The 23,254-nt window shown below is 35.8% G+C and overlaps 1 protein-coding gene across 1 annotated transcript; it reads right to left on the reverse strand.

Annotated features, from left to right (window-relative positions):
* Nucleotides 1–388: 388 nt before the first annotated feature.
* Nucleotides 389–22,908, reverse strand: Alx1 (ALX homeobox 1). Its single transcript, XM_036169477.1, has 4 exons — nucleotides 22,511–22,908; nucleotides 19,237–19,520; nucleotides 16,327–16,455; nucleotides 389–2,062 (listed from the first exon to the last, which is right to left on the reverse strand). Exons 1-4 carry the CDS (start codon nucleotides 22,734–22,736, stop codon nucleotides 1,742–1,744), a joined length of 960 nt encoding a protein of 319 aa, XP_036025370.1. The 5' UTR covers nucleotides 22,737–22,908; the 3' UTR covers nucleotides 389–1,741.
* Between the last annotated feature and the right edge of the window lie 346 nt (nucleotides 22,909–23,254).

Consider the following 23,254-nt stretch of genomic DNA (forward strand, 5'->3'; position numbering starts at 1 on the left):
ATGAAACTCTTAACAACAAATTTTTTTAGTTTCTAGCTTTAAATTTTAGTTCACAAATTCAAATGAGCCACACGAATATTAAAGTAAGTCACTTTCTTCTGAAGTATGAAAGATGTTTCACAGCTGTTTCTAGCAATCCTTCAACAGAGCCCCTGATTTTGAGCATAATTCTCAGGGCCAAAGTTGAACAAGTTTTTCTTGGGAGCAAAACTAAAAAGAGAGAAGGCACAAAAGCAATAAAGAATGGAGTCATGAGGAAGTCAAGGAATGTTTGTTTAGGACATCACTCATCTCCATCATATGCCTGATTTAAGCTTTTATTACAAAAGCTGCCTAATTGCTGTAAATATTTTCCCACCAACAAAAGACACTTCGCGGATAAAAGCACTTTTCATCAAATTTAATTTTTAAAAAAATCCATGTATTCCTATTCTTTACCCAAATTAGGCCTTTGCAGAAGATTGCTGAAGTCCACAGCAACCACACGAAGATCCTAACAGAGTACAAAGAGTAGATGTTGCTCTGATCTGAGCCATGGAAGTCATCTTCCCTTCAATTAATTGACTCTGCCTTTATGAACTTAAGAATCTTTCAAGGGGGCTGACATTTCACTCATATGAAAGAGCTTGGAATGTGACAGGGGAAAGGGAGGAGAAGTAAATCAAAGAAGTGAGCAATTTTCCAGATGCAATGTATTTTTCTTCTTCCTTTTTTTTTTTTTTTTTTTAAACTAGAAATTTTGGAGAGCCTCCTGACATCTTAATGCTCCATGTGAAACACAGTAGCAAAAATGCTTAAGGCACAGAGCACCAAGAACCAGGCAGGCAAGCATTTGAGCATGCACATACCCACAAAACAAACAAATTCCAAGCTGTTGCTCCTTTGATTGTAAAGTTTTCCTGAATTTGCTAGATATCTGAGTATGCGATGCAATCAACATGATGTTAGCACAAAAGCAACAGCACATTGGCTAACGTTTCTTGATTTTAACCACTAAGCCTCAGTCTTCATGCTGGCCTCTTCACCTGAAAGTTGCATTTATAAAGCCTGTCCAGTTGACTGGACTTTAAATCACACCAGAATATTTCACTTGTCACCTTCTACCACATGGTTACAAGAAACTGTGCCCAGATATTTCATGCAAATACTGATCCATTCAGAAAGCATCCCCCCACCCCACTGAGTAGAAATTCACTAAAACATTGAAAGGTTTAAAAAAAAAATCTTGAGACTTGAAGATAAATTCTGAGCAACAGAGTATACGATCGTTGTGTCTTGGAGCCAAAGAAGGGGAAATGGAGTTAGCTCTCAAAGCTCCCTGGTTCAGTATTGCCTTTTTTCCCCAGGGTGTTTCCTCGTTTATCAGGTATCATTTTACAAGAGATTTCTTGTTATCCACAACTAGCATAAATCAATCTATCACAGAAGGATTTGTTTAATACATTTATTCCTTTAAGAAGTTGCATGACCATATTTCATTGACTTGTACAATAGGGGAAAAACTTACTACTAAAACAGAGTTTGTGGAGGCTGGTGCATGGTAAACCTATTTAGTCCTTTCAGGGGTCCATTCTTAGATTTTTAACGTTAAATAATAACAACTATTCATGTAAGCTGGTTTCGCTGTATATCTTGACCTTTAGCCCTTCCACACACAGCAGCTTATTGTGGTATCCTTTAAATATGAGAAATAAGAATGTTTTACTTTGCTATGAAAAGAAAAATAAAAGAGTACTGTATGTTACATGGCCCATGAAATATTGGCGGTGTGCTCCTTGGCCTTCATTCTCAGAACGGCGATACTGGAAGACCTCCTTTCAAACTCTGGCTTTGTTTCAAATGCATGTCCGTTGCTAGCCCCAGTGAGAAGAGAGTCAGTGAAAAAATTGTTGAGGGGCACATGGCTGAACTGATTCTGGTGGTTTGAAAACCCCGTGTAACTGGAGTCTGTCCGAGGCGAATGAGAATAAGGTGTCATGCAGGAGGACGCATCACGTGGTAACATGCATGATGTAACCACAGAACCACCACTTGCATTTCCTGCCCACAAATTATTCTGGATCTGGAATATATAAAACAGCAAATATTACATTCACACATTCTCACTGTTACACTCTTACTTTCCTTAGGTTTACAAAGTTGGGTCAGTTATTCAGTATTTGACCCTATTAGGAGATCTGTAATTTCATTCAAAACATGTATACAAAACAATGAGTGGGAAAAAAATCATTGAAAAATTCTTAGTTTGTTTACTATAATAGGTCATCAAAGCTCATATACTAAACCATAGAAAATACTCTCAGAAAACAAAAATTTCTTGATATTCTTGTGATAGTGATGATTTTAAGATGCAAATGAGATATTTAGTCATGAATCATGGCTTCTATTCCCTGATCATGGTTTAGGGACGGAACTTAAAACTTGGTCTTAAATTTAAAGATAATATTCGTCTTTCTCAACACAGTGATACAGCTGTGTTTTTTCCGGTTCTGAAGCTGGACTCTTAGCACAGCCGTTTTTGTTGGAAACCATGGCTAACTTTTGTGCAGTTTTGTCTAAAGTGATATTTTTTAGTTGTATTCATTCAGAAAGTATTTTCACTTTCATTGCTTCTTGTGTCTTATATCTCTCCTCCAATAAATTCCTCTGTAAACCTGAAGTACATATATTTGAAACATTGATTCTACTATTTATATATGACATGGGGACTTCAAAACAGACATGTAACATGTAAAACAAGCTTAAAATTATAAAACACTAACCATTACCAAATAAGGTACAGGTGAAAACTGCAAATGTTAGGATGTCATGTGAGTATAATTAGAGCACTCCAAACACAACATCTGCAAAAAAGAGGTACAACTTGTGTCCAACAAATTCTACATTCGTATTATTAAATATCTAAAAATAAAAAATAAAATAAAACCATCACCCACAAATATTTCAAAGTTAGTAGCAGATAAACGGAGCACTAAGTTGAATATTTAAAAATGAGAATTTTAAATGAAAAGTATCTGAATCATACTAGGCAAGGTAATTAAACAACAAAAATATAACAGACCATAGAAAGTACTGCGAGACACATAGAAAAATCACAAAAAGTGGAGATGGGGAAAGGAAGAGAAAAGACTGTTACGTGGTATAGCAATGCACCTTTTTTTTTTTTTTTTTTTTTTTTTTTTGCTTATGCTCTTTTGTTTTGCTTCCCGAAAATACTACACAGAGACTGGCTGTGTAATATAGATATGCCTAGAACTTGCCATGTATAGCCCTAGCCCAGGTGAGTTCCCAGTCCTCCTGTCTGGGATTACAGGAACGTGCATCACTCCAGGTCTGTTGCTCCTAACAACCTATTCACAACACATTTAAACTAAACATGGCACCACTATGTATTGTCACCATATCTGGCTTTCTTCTATTTTTTTTTAAGTCATGATAAAAAATGGAATCATCAATGATCTTTGACACATATGGATGTCATGTAATTTGCATATTCCAGGCTTCTGCATATAGCCTCAGATGTATTCTTACAAAACCCAAGTTGAATAGCACTCTATGACAGCCTGATAGAAATAATAGAAAAAACGTATTCATAAACCTAGCACACACCAATACAGAAGTTACTCTGAGACTCAAAACAAGATGGTACATTTGTTTCCAAAACATGGAAGAAAATGTATACAAATGATTTTAACACTTCCACAGTGTATCTCATAAGAATATTTACTGATTAACAAAATACTTCTGTGTTGTACAAAAATGAGTTTCTTATATAACTATTTAAAAATCTGTTTTAAACTTGTGTCTTTATGTAAATATATATACATATATATATATATATATATATATATATATATGTATATATACAGAGTTGACAGGTACCTGCATATAGATGTATATAATTATTCGAATATTTGATTAATATTTAAGTCACCATGGACTGTGTTGTTTTACTGTTGGCTTAATCCTCTATACACATTTTACATCAGCCAAAATGATGACTGGGCTATGTATCTCAAACCAACCAGAGGGCTGTTAATGTCATTACTCCATCTAACTAGCTCTTCTAATCTGGATGCTTTTCTCAACACTCAAACATCGAAACATTGCAAAACCCACAGTCACATGACTGAAAAGGCTTTCGGAAAGGAATTTAAACGTGTTTGCTTATTTGAAAATGGATGGTGATAGGGAACATTTACTCGCCTCTCCTAATTAAAATGTTTCTTAGTTTATAACGTCCCTGAAATTTATTATTCTCATATACTATATTCCACACATATAGAAATACGTTTCCAACATCATGACATAGTAAACAGAAGTGGGTAAAGACAAAGAAGCAATCTACAAACTTAAATCAAGAAAACATTTATTCTGAAAAGAATTAACATTAATCTACTTGTAAATGTAAAAAAAAATCTGGAATTTATTTTAATGAAAAATTAAAGGGTAAATGATTTTATTTTATCATTAACTTATCTGAAGCTGATCAAGCATGTCAATGTGTTATTTGTGATAGAAAAAGTTGCTAACTTGTAAGGTATATTTTCAGAGCAGATCAAATTAATAAAGTAGATTACTTATAGCAACACTTTAGTTTGGATATACAAGCTTTTTAAAGAATTTTCAATTTCCTCCCCTGCATAATAAACTCTCAGAAACTTTTCATAATACATTATTTCTCTATGCTGTTTCTCTGTCCCTTTTTACTCCCAAATATGTCCTTCATGTTAAAAATATAACTTCGGGGGTCTAATAGGTTTCCATAGAAGAACTTGAGGAGCAAATTATATCACAAAAATGTGACTTTACTTTCTCTAATCTATCCCCTCTGGGTGTTTATAGATTTGATGAGGATGGCTAGTATCTAGCACTTGATAGCTAAGGGACATTAGTTAATTACCATGTGTGGCATAAACTACAAATACTTTTATTTTAACACAGGTACACGGGTGTTTTACTGTCTGTCCTTTTTAGAGGTAAGTCAAAAACAAAACAAAAATAGAGACCTGAGACTTTTACCCAGACTGAATAACCAGTAAGGCCAAATCTGATCCAAAGAATCTAAAGACACTAAAATAATGTGACTATTTTTATAATTGCTTATTAATTTGTGCATACTTCCAACTTTGTGTTCTACGATAGCAAATCCAATGATGACTGATCTTAATTATTTTACTTATCTTGGCCTATAAAAATAAATAATAAACCCTTCAAAAATGTATTGAATGAAAGAAAGGTTCCTAAGAATGTGAGATTTACACAGATCAGTTTCTGCGGGTATGATAAAAATTTAGGAACTGCTTGGATTAACATAGTTAATATATATTTATGGTTAGAGATCTAAATCACCACGAGTGCAATCACAACAAAAATCATATTTAGATTCTTCTACTTTACTGTCTATATCTACATACAGGGTTTCAGATATCAAAGCTTGTTTTCCATCACAGATCCATTTAAAAGATACTTGCTCATTACGTATGTAGTATCAAACATGGGATCTATATTAAAGTGATAGTAGTTATACAATACACATTGCTCTTTTTAAAAAATCACTGAAATTAGGAGGCACTACTGGAGTGCAACTTCCAAACGCAATTCCCCTCTCAACAGCTTTAACTTTATTCATTTCCTTCGACCACAAGGTCTACTACTTTGTAAGAATTTCATTCTTCTACTTATATTCCATAAAAGGACACTGACTAAGCGTTATTTCTCTTACTTATGAAAAGCTTCAGCTGTTGTTAGGCAACTATGGCAACGTTCCCATGTCTTTTTTTTTTTTTTTCTCTCCAGGATTTAATCTCTCATCCTCTCAACCACTTCTCAAATGTCATGATTCAAGACTGTCCGTTGATCATGTTCCTGTAGATATGTCTGAATTCTCAATCACCTTCACTCCAACTGTCATGGCGCATCTACAACGGCTTTATTATGGAACAGGTATGATCTAGCCGAGGAGACTTGCAACTGCCATCTTTGCTGGAAATCACCTATTTTTAATTGGTTAATGCTTGAAGGCAATCCATGATAAAGCAGCTGAATTTGCTGGAATCCAGACCACCTGTGACTATGTCAATTCCCTTAAAGTCTCTACTGGAATCTACAAATTGTGTAATCTAAAATTGTGCATTGCTTCTTGTGAATGGCAAGCCTAAGAAAGATTCCATCCTTCTGCTCTACTAAAAAAAAAAAAAAAAAAAAAAAAAAAAAGCGCTACAGTAATTTTACTTTTAAATGGGGCAAGTTTCTTTTTGGAATATGTCAGAGACAACAGTGCAATACCTTGTGCCAAACTGTTTGGGGATCTCTAAAGTACCTAATACTCACATGCTGCACAATCACAAAATTCCCATGTGTGTATTTTCTACGCAATACAGGAAAAGGATGCCTGTACATTTTATTTTTGTTTGGAACATAGATTCTAAAAACATTCCATGTTTTAATGTGCTTCGTGACATTCGAGACATTTTTTTTAGAGGCTCGCTCTGGGGATGTGTTCAAAGCCTCTTATTAGCACGACTGGAAGCTCCCCTTCCAGATAGATAGTGCACTGTGCTTCGTGTTTCACTAATCAAATGGGAAACCTAACACTTACTTATCTCATGTATTTGGAATTATGGAGAAAGACGTCTTGTTTGAGTCTTTGTAAGCACAAACTAAACTACATTCATTTTTTCTTCAAGACATTGAAAGCATCGGAATTAGAGAGATAGAGGTGTGTGTGTGTGTGTGTGTGTGTGTGTGTGTGTGTGTGTGTATGTGTGTATGTGTGCGTGTGTGTGTGTGTGTGTGTGTGTGTGTGTGCACATGCACACACAGGGGGATTGGGGTGGTGGCGTGCCTGCTTTATAGATAGCTTCACTCTGGATGCATATAGATAGTGATTTGATATCGCATGATAAATCACCCTATGCAATTATATAGTTCCTTTATCTTTGACGCTCCATCTCCACAGAGATTCATTCTTTGCAACCAAGCTTTAAAGCGCATCACATTTTAGTATCTTAAACATGGTGCATATTTACAGTGTAGATTTCCTTGTAACTTTTAATAGATTTTTTATAGCTTTTAAAGACAAATTCTGCCTTTGTCCTTATCTTAGCAAAAAAGCTTGATATAAAATAGTTTCATGATAGCATTTTAGCCTCTCTGTGCTAATGTAGACCATTTAGAAGTGCTAGGTTTCTGTATTGACAACATGAACATGTGTAATACATTTCTTTCCATTTTGAAGTAATTTTAAAGCAATTAATTAATAATGTTTTTCTTCTAAAATAAATTGCATTTACCTTGCCTCACATCATCAAAGAGACCATTTTCCTACCTCCTGTCACCAATATTTGTAGCATTCATACACACACACACACACACACACACACACACACACACACACACCCCTTATACACATTCACATTACCCTTATATCACATATGTGCACATTCCTTGTAGGAGTTAAATTAAACACTGTTTGAAAATAAGTAGAGTGGGAACTCACGAGAAGTACTTTTAGTGATGTTAGAGCAATGTTTTCTTTTCACTAAAATCCAAAACCTGATTCCCCTTGGACAACTATTTACATTTATTGATTGTTCTATACATTTTCTGTTCTTACTGTGAACATTTATTATCACATTATAACTGAGGTTTGACAGATTTTTATAATTTGACAGATTTTTATATGACGTCTTCAGAATAAAATTATTCATTACTACAAATGTAGTTTAATGTTCTAGAAGCTATTGCCTGCTTTGCTAGCATTTCTCCTACTGTAAAGTTGAACTCACAAGATACTAATAATCATATTCTCAGTAACTATTGACTGGCTTTATTATTCATTAGTTTTTCTGGTCACTATATAGATAAATCAGTGGCAAGAAAAAGGACAATATTTCTAAAGAATGTCTTTGCTTCCAGTGGCTGAAAGGGTCCAACCTGAGTTAATTGGGCAATGAAAAGACCAATTCAGATAGAAATGAGGGCACAGCTTCAGTTCCTACTTACTGGCTCTAATTTTAATTTTGAAATATTGAAAATGATGCATCAAATACAAGGATATTTTAAATGAATTTACATTGTGATATACTTGATGTCACATAAATTACATATTCATTAGCAGATCCTCTATTAAAATAGTTTCTCATTTTTCATTTTAAATAAAATTCCATCGTGGAAATGAAGGCGGGGGTTTGGAAGAATTAAGTGTGTTATTTCCATTTTAAAATCACTATTATATGTAACAGTATAATACTGACAGTATAGGAAAAAGCTGCCAAACAAACTGTCATGTCACTGAAACATAAGAAATTGAATGTCTAGAAATTTTCAAAGTAGCATCGCATAAATGTGTTTAAATTATTATTCTAATAAATTCTCTGAATCAAAGACATAACATTTCCTTCTTTGCCTATAATGTTGAACACATTCTTAATTTTACAGGAATTGTGGTAGTTACCTTTTCAGTTAAAAGGTTTATTTATGGGAAATCTCCCCATCTCCAAATGATGTCAAGTGAAGGAAAGTAGTAGATAGTATTATTTAATCTTCCATATTTTATTCTTATGAAGCAACTGTGTTCATATAGTTCATTTTCCAGACATTTCTTTGACTGTTTCTTCATGGATTTCAATGTGCACATGAGTCATCCTTATCCCACAGTACTTAATTTATTTTTATTAACAATTATTTTATTAAATTCACAACTACGGGGAAAAGCTAAAATGATCATTTGTTCATAAAGTTTATTTTGTACATACAAAATCTATAATATGAACAAATATGTAAATGCCTTGAGTTTTACAGAATGTTTTTAATCTTATCTACTCCACTCTAGAGCCATATATTAACTTCTACTGCACACGTTTATCGGTTTTATTCTTTTTATTGTTTTGTTTTTTAAGACAGGGTCCAACTATTCAGCCTTGGCTGTCCTGGAGTTTTCCTATGTAGACTCAAGCTGGCCTCCAATTCACAGAGATCCATCTGCCTTTGCATCATGAGTGCTGCTATTAAAGGCATGAGCCACCTGGCAATTTTATTTATTTTTTGATTTGACTTTTGTTTTATTTTATTATTTTTAAATATTTCTTAGATTAAAAAAATACATCATTTTTCTTTATTCCCTTTCCATCCTCCAACACTTTCTATGTAGTAGCCCTTGATTTCTTTCAATTCATTGCTCTATTTCTTTAATTGTTGTTGTGCTTAACCACATGCTTTTTACCTATATCAAAGACAAAGATAGGATTCTACTTTGTGACTTTTTATTAATTAATTTGAATTTTTATACAATTTTATTTAAAACTATGATTTTTTTATTTTTAAAAACCTATAAAAACACGAGGAATTAAATATAACATTAGATCAGCCAGGGCAGAGTAATGAGACACCATGTCAAAAGGAGACACACTGATTAAATTAGATATAGGAAAAACTGTAAGTCACAAGCAAAACAAAATTCTCACAGAAATGAAGGTAAAATGCAGGTTTTAACCCACACATCTGTCCTAGTAGACTGGCTAAGCTTTATTTCTTATATGACTGTTCTCTGTTCATTTGTATAATATGTGTATGTGTGTGTATACAAATGTCTACATATTTGTGTGTATATGTATGCTAATATTTCTTATCATGCTGTGCTCATATATTGTTGTAAACTACTTAGCTGTATTTTTTCTTAAGACATAAAAAAGTGCTGAAAAAAATTATCTAAGTCCTTTATTATAACTTATTCTAAGCAGTGAAGAAAAGCCATAAAGTCATCTTCAATTATGATTTGACATTGGAAAAAATAAATAAATGTGAATTTTCACAATCTAAGTAGTGTGAATTACTTCTTTGAGTGTTATTCTTTATAACTTCAAATTTTTAATGTTTTAACATAATTAAATAAATTTTTAAGTTAAAAATTTTATGTTTCACTTACAGGAAAAACTTTTAAATAATAACTGTACAACTAGCTGCACCTTGAGGCAGTGGATATTGATAAAATTTTTAATGAAACTCATAACTTATTTTTAGCACATATATACATATATGAAATATTCCTCACATACATTTATGAAAGCTTATATATTTATACATCAAATTAAAATAGTAGCTTTACCCATTATAAAACTATGCTTATTTGAATAATATAGACTATCCTGTATTTTTCTGATTTTTAAATATTACAGTTAGTAAAAGTTCTGTACTATCAATACAATTTGTTGGCCTAATGATGGTATGGTTTCTGTATCTTTGGTTGCTGTATCCTTTTATGACTGACTGTCCCATAGTTACGTCACAGATTAAGAACATTCATTATCCTCTATACCAAACACAACTTTGTGATTAATTATTTTAGGAGATAATGGTTCATTTACTTTAAAAACTCTGGATATGAATAAAATAAGTGATAAAATGAGATTCTATATGTATTTGGTAAAATGGACTTAGTGATAGTTCTCTCACCACATATTATATAAAACCTCATTCATATTTTAGTTTTTAAAAATAAGACAAATAGTGACTTCACACCTTTAGCTCAAACTTTCGTGTGAAATATTTTCTCCATGAGAAAACTATTTCGGTGATTTAAAATCACATGTATCCAAATTTCTAAAGTTACTCGGTTTGGTTGTCCTCATTTAATCTGGAAAGTATAGTTAAGTCAATGTGTTTTTCCCCTAAGTCCTTAAAAGGTGATTTTACTCTGATTGGATGAGATTAAATACTACAGTTTTAAGAGGGCAGGTAGGTACTTAGAAAATAAAAATTGACAGCTAGTGACTATAAGGAACACTGCCATTTATTGAGAGTTCGTGCGTGCAAGACACAGTCCGAGGGACTTTGCATAAACAGTTTTGTTCTACACTCACAGATGCCCTGTGAACTTTCTTCCTCCTACTCTAAGTGAGGAGAAATGTTCCTAGAAGTTAATTCATTTGCCAAAAGTCTGAAAGTGATTAAGCGGCAAAGTCAGGGTTTGAATGCAAACCATTATGTTAACCCTAAGATCTCCTCACACCCCAGGATTCCATGCCAAAGAAAGCAAGTAAGTAAGGGCTTTTCTGTTGTTGTTATTATTATTATTATCATTATTATTCAGAAATCAATATAACCCTCAAGATAAAGGAAGAACAGTCACCAGTCCTGGTACCAACATTGCCTGCACTAGCCTCAGAAATACTTCTAACTGTACAGATTAAAGACTCAAAAGGAAGCCAAGGAATTACTCAAAAGCATCTAGCTACATAACAGATACCTAATAAAGTAAATGTTCTGTGACCCAAATGAAGCCGAACAGCATGGAGATATCAATCCTTGTAGGGTCAAAGGTTGACAGAAAATATTTAACCCTCAACAGAAAACAGCTCCTTCAAAATTATTATTATAATTTGTTAATTATAAATAAATGAGCATTGAATGTTGATAGATTCTTGCTTTTTAAATCCAGGGCTAAAACCAGTTAAGTCTCTAGTTAGTTGGGCCTAGTTTCTGTGCAGAAATGAGTGTATGACTTAGTATAAACATCACCTAGCTTGTAATTTACCTATAGAGCAGAGGACTTTGACTTAACTATTCACATATCTTCCATTCCTAAGCCAGCAACTAACATGTGTATGTTGATAAAATGTAAAAAATATTGTGGGGGGGGTCATTATGATGAGATGGAGTCCGAAGATCTCTCTAGTCTATTAAAGAGGGGAAGCAGGAAAAGGTTAATTGCTTAAACACACCAGTGCTGCTTCTGATAGAGACTGCAGAAGCCATCTGCTTCACTGATCATTATTTTTACTTTCATATTGAAAACATGTTAAAGTGAATCAAATGAATACTTGCATTTACATCTATTGACCAATTAATAATTTGTTTGCTATTACAGTGATACAGAGGTGACTCAAGTGTATTTTTAAAAGACTACATGGCAAGCAGTAGGGAAACCTTGAATCCCTACCACATACGTCACTGTCTCTAAGAAGGGTCTAATAGAGGGAGGATTTAAGTAGGTAAAGGAGGAAATATTGTGTGAGTGGGGAAGGGAATTCTCATAGAGAAACAGAATACACACAAATAATGAGACTGTTATTAAAACAATCATGTCCTGAGCATTAGATAATTTAGGTTGATCACAATATTGTCAAATGGCAAAAGCAAGGTATATGTATGTATGTATTTATGCCTTTGTTTTCTTTTTAACTCTGTATGTACCCCTCTGTGTAGGCATGTACATGTGAGTACAGGTGCCCAAACCACTGGCAGCTGTGTGTTCTCTGATTTGCGTGCTTGAAAATCAAACTCAGGCTCTCACCAAACCAGCTCTCCAGCCTTGAACTCACAGAGATCCTATGATCTCTCCCTCCTGAAGGTTGGGTTAGATGTGTGGGCAGAATGCGTGGCTTTAATGTATGTGGTTGGTTGGTTGGTTGGTTGGTTGGTTAATTGGTTGGTTGGAACAGGGTTTCTTGTAATCCAGGCTGACCTCAAACTCACAGCTAAAGATAGCCTTGAACTCTTACTCATTTTGCTTCCATATGCTGCTACAAGCTGGGATTATAGCTATAAGCACCATGCTTAGTTTAAACTGTTTTCAGAACACAAAAAATATATGTTACCCTAATATATGTGATTCTAGACATCACACAGCCCATCTTGTTCATTTGCAACAAAAGATAAGCAGAATTTTTTAAAAGTTCTTATCACAGTCTAAAAGGATTCAACACTTTAAAAATATTTTTACATCATTCCTCTATAAACTTTAAGATGAAAGCATATTTTGTTTTGCAAAAAGGAAGTCACATTTTAGTGACAAAATTGACTACTTCATGATTGGATGAATTTAAAAGAGAAGATTGCTGAAGTAGGCCTTGATGCCTGACCTCAGATGATATAGACCCAAATGAGTCTATGACAATCGGAACGATGCAGGGTTAAAATAGCACCTGAGTGGTCCGTTTTTACTGGTATTTCTAAAGTGGTATTGTTACTACAAAGTAATAAAAACCGGTTGGAAACAAAGTTTTTAAAGCATGTTACAAGAGTCAATTATGTCCTATGTAGACATCTCTTCTAGGTAGTGATTTCCCATACTTCAAAAGACTATATCTCAAACGCTTTCTGTTTTTCCTGTGTTCCTGTGTATGCTTTTGCTTCCCTGCCAAATTGTTAATTCTTTATTTCTGCCCTGCCTCCAACAGTTTCCAGTTTTCAGCTTTTTTTTTTATAGTTTAGTTTTTTTTTCTCCTGTAATTAGTAACAGTACCAAATTCAATGTCTTATTGCACTAAGTTGTTGGATTCTATTTCAGTGCCTATTTCTCCTGTTATGTGTTTCTATTTTCAAGCTGCATGATAGAAAACATTTCCCTTAGGCTGAAGCTTGGGAGACCTAATCTTGACATAACTTTTTTTCAAAGAATCTAAAATAAGTCTGCCTTCATGTTGAAGGAGCATTCTCCCCTGGCTTTTGCCAGCATTTACTGTGACATATGCTTGATTCAAGAATTCCTGACTCCCCCCTCAAAAAAAGTTAAATGATTTACCAGTAACATAGAATAGTATGAGAGGTTGTTACAATGCTCATTTTATAGGCGTTTATCAGTTTCACTGTCAAAATAAATTCAACACAATTCTTCTCTATTCCCACAATTTAGTATAACCAATTTATTTATATGACATGGAAGTTTCCAGGAGGTGAAGAATAAAATTCCCATGATTTGTGGAAGTGAACAAAGCAACTATCCAGCGTCTACCTAGACATACTTTGTCCTCTTCCTGTTTTAGCTAAGAGGCTTCCATGTTGTGTTAACTGATGTCCAAAGCTGTAAGGTACAGTAAGGCAATGGCACAATAATGCTAGCAAAAGAGGTGGTTAGCCAGTGCTTCAGGCCATCCCAAAGGTTTTAATTGGTGCCAGACCCTAGGTCAAATGTTTTATGAAACAGCAAATAAGAAAGATGAGCCAATAACAAAGTAACCATTAGCCAGGAACACAAATAGAAAATATAAATAGTGTTCAAAGGAAAAGGGAAGAAGGCAAGCAGCAGTATTCAAAAGTAAGAATTTCAGTCAAAAATTGTGTAGAAAGTTTACAGTTGTTTAAATTCTACTTGACAATAGTTCAGCAGCTGGTATCTTTCTCTTCTAAATCTGAAGTTAGTAGTTTCAAAATGATGTAAATTATACACTGTCAGAGTCATTTGTTATTTCACTGGCTTGGGGTACATTCCCTGCCTCCCTGAAGTAAACTGCAGATTCTAACAATGGAACTCATGGCTTTTTAGAATTGTGTTGCTGGTAATTCAAAGACTTAAATGTATTCACCTAGAATGACAGTCTGTTGTATGAGATAAGATCAGCTTTAAACCACTTTAATGGTCTCAGCAGGCTGTGTGTGTGTGTGTGTGTGTGTGTGTGTGTGTGTGTGTGTGTGTGTGTGTTTGTGTGTGTGTGAATAAATGCAACAATAATTACTAAAGAAGAATTTGAGAGTAAATGAGTAACTTGGGGGAATTGGAGGGGGAGTTAGGGGTGAAGTGATATGAATATAGTATTCATGTTTGAAATTTTAATGAAATATTTAAATGTTTTATTTGTATGTTTCCAGAAATATCTTGTGCAACTAAGCCAAACCTGACTCTGGTCAAATTGGAGTTTTATCACAAGTGAAAGTAAATGTATAACTCCTATTTCTGTGCCTCATTTTCCCTATGAGCAAAATGGAGAAAATGTATACATACCCATCATAGATAACTGTTATTTTGGTTAAATAAGTTCCTATGCTACCTGTTTAGGACTTGGCCTGGACATATAAGGGTCCTGAAGTGATTTAAAAAAAAAACTATTTGGAATGGTGGTGTCTCTTCCCATGGAGCTTACAATCCACAGGGAAAGCATCTTCATAACATTTTGTTAAAAATTTAACTGTCACCCAAAACAATATGAGCTTAATGAAATTTCACTAGTTCTGTGACCATAAGTACAAGATAGCCATGCTTCTAACAAGGTAGTATGGTAACTGATTTCAGATAAGTTTGAAAGGACACAGAATATACTAATGGAAGAATGTGGCAATGATTCAAATCATTTCATAATTCTGGCCTCTTGAAACCTGCAGGAGAAAGACTGAATCATAGCATTTGCTCATGTCTGCCCTGTAAGAAATCACTGATGTGTTCATGGGCCAATTCCTTAACATAATGACTTTTTCCTAAATTTTACAGTGAGAGAGCTGAACTTGTTACTCTCTGAAGCTCTTTTTTAAATACAGAAAACAACACAATAAATTTAAAAAAAAAAAAAACTATATGCAAGAGAGAGGTTCCCAAAACCTCTTTTAAAGGAATTTTCAAGACAAAAGAATACTAGGGAAGAACTACATCAGAGGGCTGAATTCACATGGAGGGTGAGAATCTACAGTTGAGCAGAATTGGTTATTCTCACATTTGGAGCTAAAATGATCTCTTTCCTGAAGTACCAAAGTATTTATCCAGAATACATTTCATATGTGTCTCCATTGCAGTGCCTCACAAAGTATGTATCAACAAGAAACAAGGTACACAACAACACACAGCTTGCTCCTTGCTCCAGACAATCCCCACGTCCCTTATCAACCTACAACAAAGCAGTGCAGAACATCATTATTCTATATTAAGGTAGAATATGATGACATTAAGATGAGAAAACACATGCACACATATCACAAAGTGTGAAAAAGAAGAAAACATTACTGATCAAAAAGAGAAAAAAAAGAGGAAAGGAAATATGAATGCTTTTTGAGATGTGATTAGAGAGCTCCCATTATAAAAAAAAATCTTATGTATAATTACTTTTTAAAAATATGTCTATAGATTATAAAGTATTGAACGTGCTCTCGAAACAACAAGCGACATCAAATCTGATAAAAACAGGTTGGTAAAAGAATGAGGTTTTTAAAAGGAGTTGAGAACTAAAAGGTTACATTTAACAGTAGCACTTGGTACATTGCACAAAATTGTGGCCACAGAGATTTTATGCCAGGCAACACATTTTTTAAATCTAATGATGAAAAATAGTTTGAATAATTAAAATGCATGGTAAAATTAAGACATATTAAATGCTGCTTTTTCTTATATTTTTAAATATATAACAAACCCAAAAGGTACAGACCATGGAATATTTTTTCAGTGAATCACTGTGAAAGAAAATAATAAAAAAAAATAAACAAATATCATTTAGTAAATTAAAAATTTGTTAAACATGGAGTAAGTTTTCTGGAGGTTAAAATTTCGATCTTGATCCAGGTCACCCTAAGGTCACCCTCTGAATCAAGCCCTTGAAAAGCACTTGGTGTTGTTGACCATACCTGTGGGTAGCTGTCAGTCCTTGGTAAAACTGAGATGTCATAGGCGGCAGCAAAATGGGTTTTAGCTTGCTGTATTTGGCCATATCTTTCCCTCTTTCTCCACTTGGCCCTTCGATTTTGAAACCAAACCTAGTGGTATTTTTTTAAGAGTACAATTTTAGCTGAAGAACATTACACAAAGCAAATTTGACATTAAAATTTTCATGCTAGAAAGGAAAATCAAGTCAGTAAAAAGTAACAGCAAAGGAATGTCTTTACGTCACAACTGGCCCCACATGTTTGACTTTCTCTTGTACTCTGATATGAGGCATGGTATGTCCATGAGGTAACATCACTTAACAGAAAGAACAGGATTTTAGGCAAATTCCTTTATGTCCAGGTGTCTGTGTTTTCATTTGTGAAGAAAAAAAGCACTTTGTACATATGATCATTCTTGCTGTTGTGGGTCATTATCCTCTAAGTAGATTTAGTGAGCCTGAGAGACAATATCTCATACTTTTCTTTCCTCCAGCCTATTCATAACCTAGTCATCATCTTTGTCTATCGACAAGCTATCTTGAAAATGTGTCCTAAACTGAAGACTCTGCTGAGATGAAGTTATACTTAAATGATCTTATAAAAGTTAAACATTGATATTTTATCTAAAACAGCTGGCATCAGTAATACCTTGATTACTTAGAAATAGGAAAACAAGGTGACATATTCTGTTGGGCATCATAAGGCTGATAGGTGAGGTGTAATCATCTGAAATTATAACTGTGATTTGAAAACACATAACTGTACTCATTATATCCAATCAAAAACACTTATAGATAGTAAAATAAGTGAGGCAGATGGAACCAGATGCCACAAATGCCTGTGAGTCAGTCTGCTTCTCCTAGGTTATTAAACTGCCTTTCATGAGCTCTCTAATTGTATCTTAGAAATGCTCATCCAAACAAATGTGTCCCTGAGAGGGACCCTTAATTCTCATTCCTGAGTCTTGGAATTTTTAAAGTTCTAATATTGTGGTATTTAACAAAGAGAAACAGAAGATTATATTTTAAATGAAAGCTTTGATAGTTTTGAGTAAACACCATCTAGGGGGCGTTCAGGAATCGGTCAATCTTCTTTGCATAACCATATGGACATTCTAAATGGATTAGAAAGAAATTGGAAATCAAGTATTAATAAATATAAACTGCAAAAACCTTTCCACTAAATATCACTCGAAATTTGTGTATACTTTTTAAATACTAAATTCTAATTTTGTTTGTTTTACACCATCACAACTTTTACTGCCTATCAATATTCAGTTCAAGACCTACATGTATGTTGCACATTTAATATTACACTTTGAAGAGTTTTCTGAAATCACAGAAAGTCTTTAAACAGCATTTTCCTGTACTCAGCATAGAGATGCTCAAAGAATACACTGCCTGTCATAAATGCTTTCTGTCTTCTCCCCCTACTCTGTGACGGTCTCTTTAAAATGGGTATCGATTTCCACACTGCTGTAAAAAACGCATGAAAGAGAACAACCTGAGTTAATGCAGGTCAGGTTGGCTCTCTCTGCATGTCCTCCAACAGATAGGAATCTGGGCTGAAAGAGAAACACGCAGTGAACAGCTGATCAGTCTGCGTGTAAACATATTTTTCTATGGTAACAAGTATAACTAATTTAAATAACGGTCACGGGACGAAAAACACATGCAGGGCTGGTGTTAATACTAGGCAGTTCTAACGTTCTTCATTAGTACAAACTTCCTATGTATTCTTTTGCTGATCTATGATAGAGTTACCATTTGCTTCGTAATGTAAAGCATAACCTGCTGCCTCTCATCCCCGAATCACCACATGTGGTCAGTAATGACAAATGGACCATACAAGCAAAACTAACTCCATTAACAAAAGAAAAAAAAGTCAAAATTTATTCATCTTTCTATTACAGTAATTTATGAGAGAGGGAATTCAATAATGTGGTAAAAAGTATATAAAAAGAAAGAAAAAGTCTTTTGAATTATTGCTGCCTTTCAAATTTGTACTTATTACTTGACAACTAATAAAGTGTCATCTAAAAATATCAACTCTTGCCATAACGAAATATTGCTGAGAAAGCAGGTAATATTTTAGCTAGTATAATTCTTTTCTTTCTTTCTTTGTTTCTTTTTTTTTTTTTATAAGAAATTAGATTCACTGAACCTTCTGGTTTAGTTATTTGACTAAACAGTTTATAAATACAATCAAGTACATAAAAACTATTTAAATTGCATTGTTTAATAATTACTCTGAAAAAATTGTACTGTTATCTAGACCTTAAAAAGTAAAATGAAATGATATGTATTGAAAATGATTGGAGAATTCTAAATGAGCCACTCTATGTTTCTTAAATTTTATTAGGGAAAATATCTTATGGTATACATAGCTATTAATAATTCATATTATTATTTCATTTTTTCCATTATAGTAATTGCAACCTAAATAAAGCTATACCTTTATGAGCTAGTATATAAATAATTTGCAAATAATTCATATATAATCTAAAATTAAAACTGTAATAGCTGAAAATATACCAAAGAGATAAATTAAATATATTTATTTATTAACTAAAGGTAACTATGAAATTTGTTTTTTCATCCTTTAAGATTTATTTCTTAAAAATCAAAGATACACTGTCACACTCTGTTCTTTTTAATGACTTCCTTATTGAGTTTCTGAAATCACTCTTTTTCCTAAGCTTTGTGAGTGGTCAAAATTATTACAAGTAAAAAGAAATTTTAATGGGTCAATTTGCTCACAAGTCACTTTGGTGCAAGTAAGATTTCATAGCTGAAAACATTTCTTCCTTTTTGACAAATCACAAGTATTCATTCCAGTATTCGCTTAATTCTAACATTATCCCTCCTTCAAAGGCCACCTTTCAGAACCTACCTGGACCCTGGCCTCGGTGAGCTCTGTTCTCAGTGCAAGCTGCTCTCTGACATATACATCCGGGTAATGGGTTTTTTGGAAGACCTTTTCTAGTTCCTCGAGCTGCAAACTGGTGAACGTTGTTCTGTGTCTCCTTTTTTTGCTGCTGGATACATTGCTGTCACATTTGTCCCCAAGTTCATCCAGTTCGCCCTTCTCTGGCATCCCTTTCACAGGCGACATCCTGAGGTTGTTGAGCTCAGTGTGAAGGGGCTGTCCTTCCACTTTGGTGATCCCATAGTTCACTGCACTCAGAGGGGGAAAGAGCAGGACTCAGGATGGTGAAGCATACTTTGACGGAATAGCTAATGTGAAGTCATTTAGAGCATCAGGAAATAGGTCTGCTAATAATTTAGTTTACCAGTATTCCATCATCGCGTGATGTGCAGTGCATAATTATTAATTCACTGTTGACCAGGCTTAAAAAAACAGGTTGTTGTTTTTTTTAATGTGTGCATGGACTCATGATTTGCTCAAGTCCACAGATTTGTTTTAAATGGCAAATGTACTGTTTATACATATGATTTATAGTCAAATTAAAATAGCCAAGTGAAAATTTGCTCCAGACTAAAAAAAAAAAAAAACTAAATAACCATGACTTTTGAAATATGTACAAAATTCATATAGCATATATTTTTATTTTGTACAAAAGACAAAACTAAACTACTTCTGGTTTTCAAAAAACGTGCCATTTCAAGTTTAAATTGTACCTATCTACCAATGTTAAATATATCTCCCACCCTCCACAGATTGATGCTGAGCAGAGATTTCAATGGGATATGATTACCATTACAGTTCACACATTTGAGCTTGTGTCTGAATTTAAACTTCCTTCAGAAAACGATCAACTCATTTTTTTTTTAAAAATCATACCAAGTTCTGAAAGTGCTTTTTAATAGAAAGGTATAAGTCTGAAGTGAACTTCTTTACACTAAAAATGTCTTGCATCCCTTGAATACTTCAAACTTCCCTTCACTCGTGTCTGCATAGGTCAGAACGTTTTTCTGTTTTCTCTAGGAACGCTCAGAAATGAACATCACAAAAACAAATAAAGGAAAACGGCGTTTTGCATTCTGTCAGGAGGGGTTTTTTTGTTTTGTTTTTTTGTTTGTCTTTTGTTTTGTTTTTATCTCAATGATGTTCTTGAGATCAGAGTTCAAGCTTGCACTGTAGCAAGAAACTTAACTGTATCGTTAAAACTTACAGTGACCATAAGGAAGCAGGAGCGATTCGGGGTTTGTGTTGTTGTGGTGGTCTTGTAAGGAAAACAAAGGCAGTCCAACCAGAACACTAAATTCCCAACGGACTGAGCCTACTTTTTTCCATTTGTTTCTTTAAAAGGGGGTGGGGGTTGGGGTTTGGGGGGGGTGGGATTCCCCATCACAGTTTGAAGAACCCTTTCATGTGTGCTACAAATGCACTGAATTGTACTGTCTGGATAATTTAAATTGCACATTGGTCTTATGCAAAGGAAGATGGGATGTAAAATTAACTATGAAGAGGGCTGTGACTGATGAACAATAAGGTTTTGTCTTAGCAGACGGGAGTTAAACCGGGAACTGCGGCTATTAGGGGTGGGGGAGGGGAAGCCGCAAAGACGCTGGGGGCCAGGTCTGGAGAAAGACGGACTTTTTCTCAAATGTAGCCCGGCCACCATCCGTGTTCATTCTATTCAATATGTCTCCGTTAAAATTCTCCCCAACAGTGAGATGATCGCTTAAAAGTTAATGAAGCACTCCGAATCAATCACCACTTCCCTCTCCCCTTTCCCCGACAATTAAAGACACGGTGGAGTGTATCTAGCAGTCCTCAGCGCAGGCCACTTCAGAACCCTTTGGAAAAATCGTGTCAGTTCAAATAACTTCGTGCATGCATCTGAGAAGGCCGAAAACACAGATGCGGCCGCCGAAATGCAGCCCGGAAGCCAAAAGTTTCTTGCATGTAAAAAATTAGCTGTTCCAGGCTTTCCAAATACACGATTGAACCACTTAAATGATAGTTTCCTCTACCATGTGCATTTTTGTTGCTGTTGTTGTTGATGTAACCGAGCAGGTCAAAAGTCACCCTCCGCACTGAATAAAATTAGTAGAACATGAGTTGAATTTAAAATCTGTGTACGCAATATCGAGCAAATGAGCTCGCGAAAGAGTAAGCGTCTTGCCAGATATTTGAACTTCCATTAAAATAGGGGGCGGAGGCTTGTTGTAAATATTTCACACTTAATTCGTTTGTTATTTTAACGCAGCCCGCTCCTTACAGCTTAAGGGTGGCGTATACACTATGATAAGGAAAAGTCCTCTTGGAATCATAAACCTGCTTTAGCTGTCGGGATGTGAAATGATAGGTTTGTGCTTGGGCTACGAGATAGAAAAAGATAGATGGTTTGTTTTGATAACATTTTGACTTGGAGATACGCTGGCATTCACAGTTGAAGATTGTGTCCAGAAGCATTCCGAAAGCCTCTTTAGGTGGCATTTTTATGTGGAGTGAGATAAAAGTAGACAACGCAGAATCCGAAAGTGAGGGATTTTATCGGGAATGCTTTGCACAAAGCCAATGTGATTTTGATGTTTAACACGAACTTGTGTTTGCCGCTTGCAAACGCAATAAGCAAGTAAATAAAACCCGCAGAAATCACAAATTCACACAAGCTAATATAGAACAACACAAACACCCCGTCTTTACAATGTAAACATCGTCACGACTTGGACAACAAAAACAATTTTGTTATTGTCCCCCTACCCCAACACACACACACCTAAAGGAACTCGAAATATTTTGGGCTTCCTGATCACTGTTACATCCAGTGATGGATTTCTCTTCGGTGAGCCCCGGCATCCCAGCGGGGAGGGTTCACCACCAAGGCGCGCTATCTTGACTCAATTAGGATCTATTTAGCGCCCTCTTAGCCTGTACTGGGGTCCTGGTGCTGTCCAGTTGTGGATTCTCCGGGAGAGCAAAATAGCATCACGCAAGATTTAGCTCTGGACCCCGGTCGGTTGCAGGAGTTCCCCAAAGCCGGAGAAAGCGCTGGGGGCCCAGGCTGCCTCCCTCGGTCTCCCCTACAGTCTGGATCGCTGTCCCCACACTTCTTCACTCCGACCCGCACCGCACCTCACTTCGGGGAAGGACAACTGAGGCTGGGGGCTAAGGGTAGAGCCGGGTCGGGGCTGTCCGGAAATAAGGCTAAGGATGGGGTTGGGACTGGAGCCCGGCCTGGGTCCTGGTGACTTACCGCTGCTGTCCTGACAGGGCGAGGTCCTGTCTAGGCGCACGTGATGCTCGGCTCGCGGCAGCGGCCCGAAGGCCTGCACGCATTTGCCTGCCGAGGCTTTGCCGTAAAAGGACTCATTGTCCAGCGTCTCCATAACGTGCTCCAAGGCGCCTCCCGTGCCCATGTAAAAGTCACTGTTTTTACTTGGCGGGCTCTTCAGAGCAAACTTCTCACTCAGAAACTCCATAATCCTGGAAGGCTGTACGGCCGCCGAGCTCTCCGGGCGCTGGAGGCTGGAGGGCGCGGAGGGAGGAGGGACCAGTGGGCGGGAGGAGGGAGGGTCAGGGAGGAGGGAATGGGAAGCCAGTCCCGAGACTCCAGGAGCTGCCCAGCTCCCTGCCTCTTAATACGTCCCGGCTGCCGAAGGGGCATCCGAAGTTTGCTTTTATATCTTGAAACTCAGCTGGGCTCCTCCGGCAACCTCCCAGTCCTAATGAATATGAAAATGGGCAGGGACTAACTCCACCCCAGGTTCTCCCCCCCCCCACACACACACACACTCTCCTCCCCCACCCCTCCCTACCCCCATCTTCCCTACTCACCCACCCAGGGCAGGGCGCGCCCCGGCCTAGTTCAGACAGACAGTTCCATTTCAGACAAATGCCAAGAGAGACGAGGCCCCGACAACCCAGAACACGTAACCGTCTCCACGGTGGACTGGCATTGCCTTGCGGAGGAGCCTGGTGAGAACGCAAAGTGGTTAAC

This window comes from Onychomys torridus, chromosome 20 (genome assembly GCF_903995425.1).
Source record: "Onychomys torridus chromosome 20, mOncTor1.1, whole genome shotgun sequence".
Taxonomy (NCBI): domain Eukaryota; kingdom Metazoa; phylum Chordata; class Mammalia; order Rodentia; family Cricetidae; genus Onychomys; species Onychomys torridus.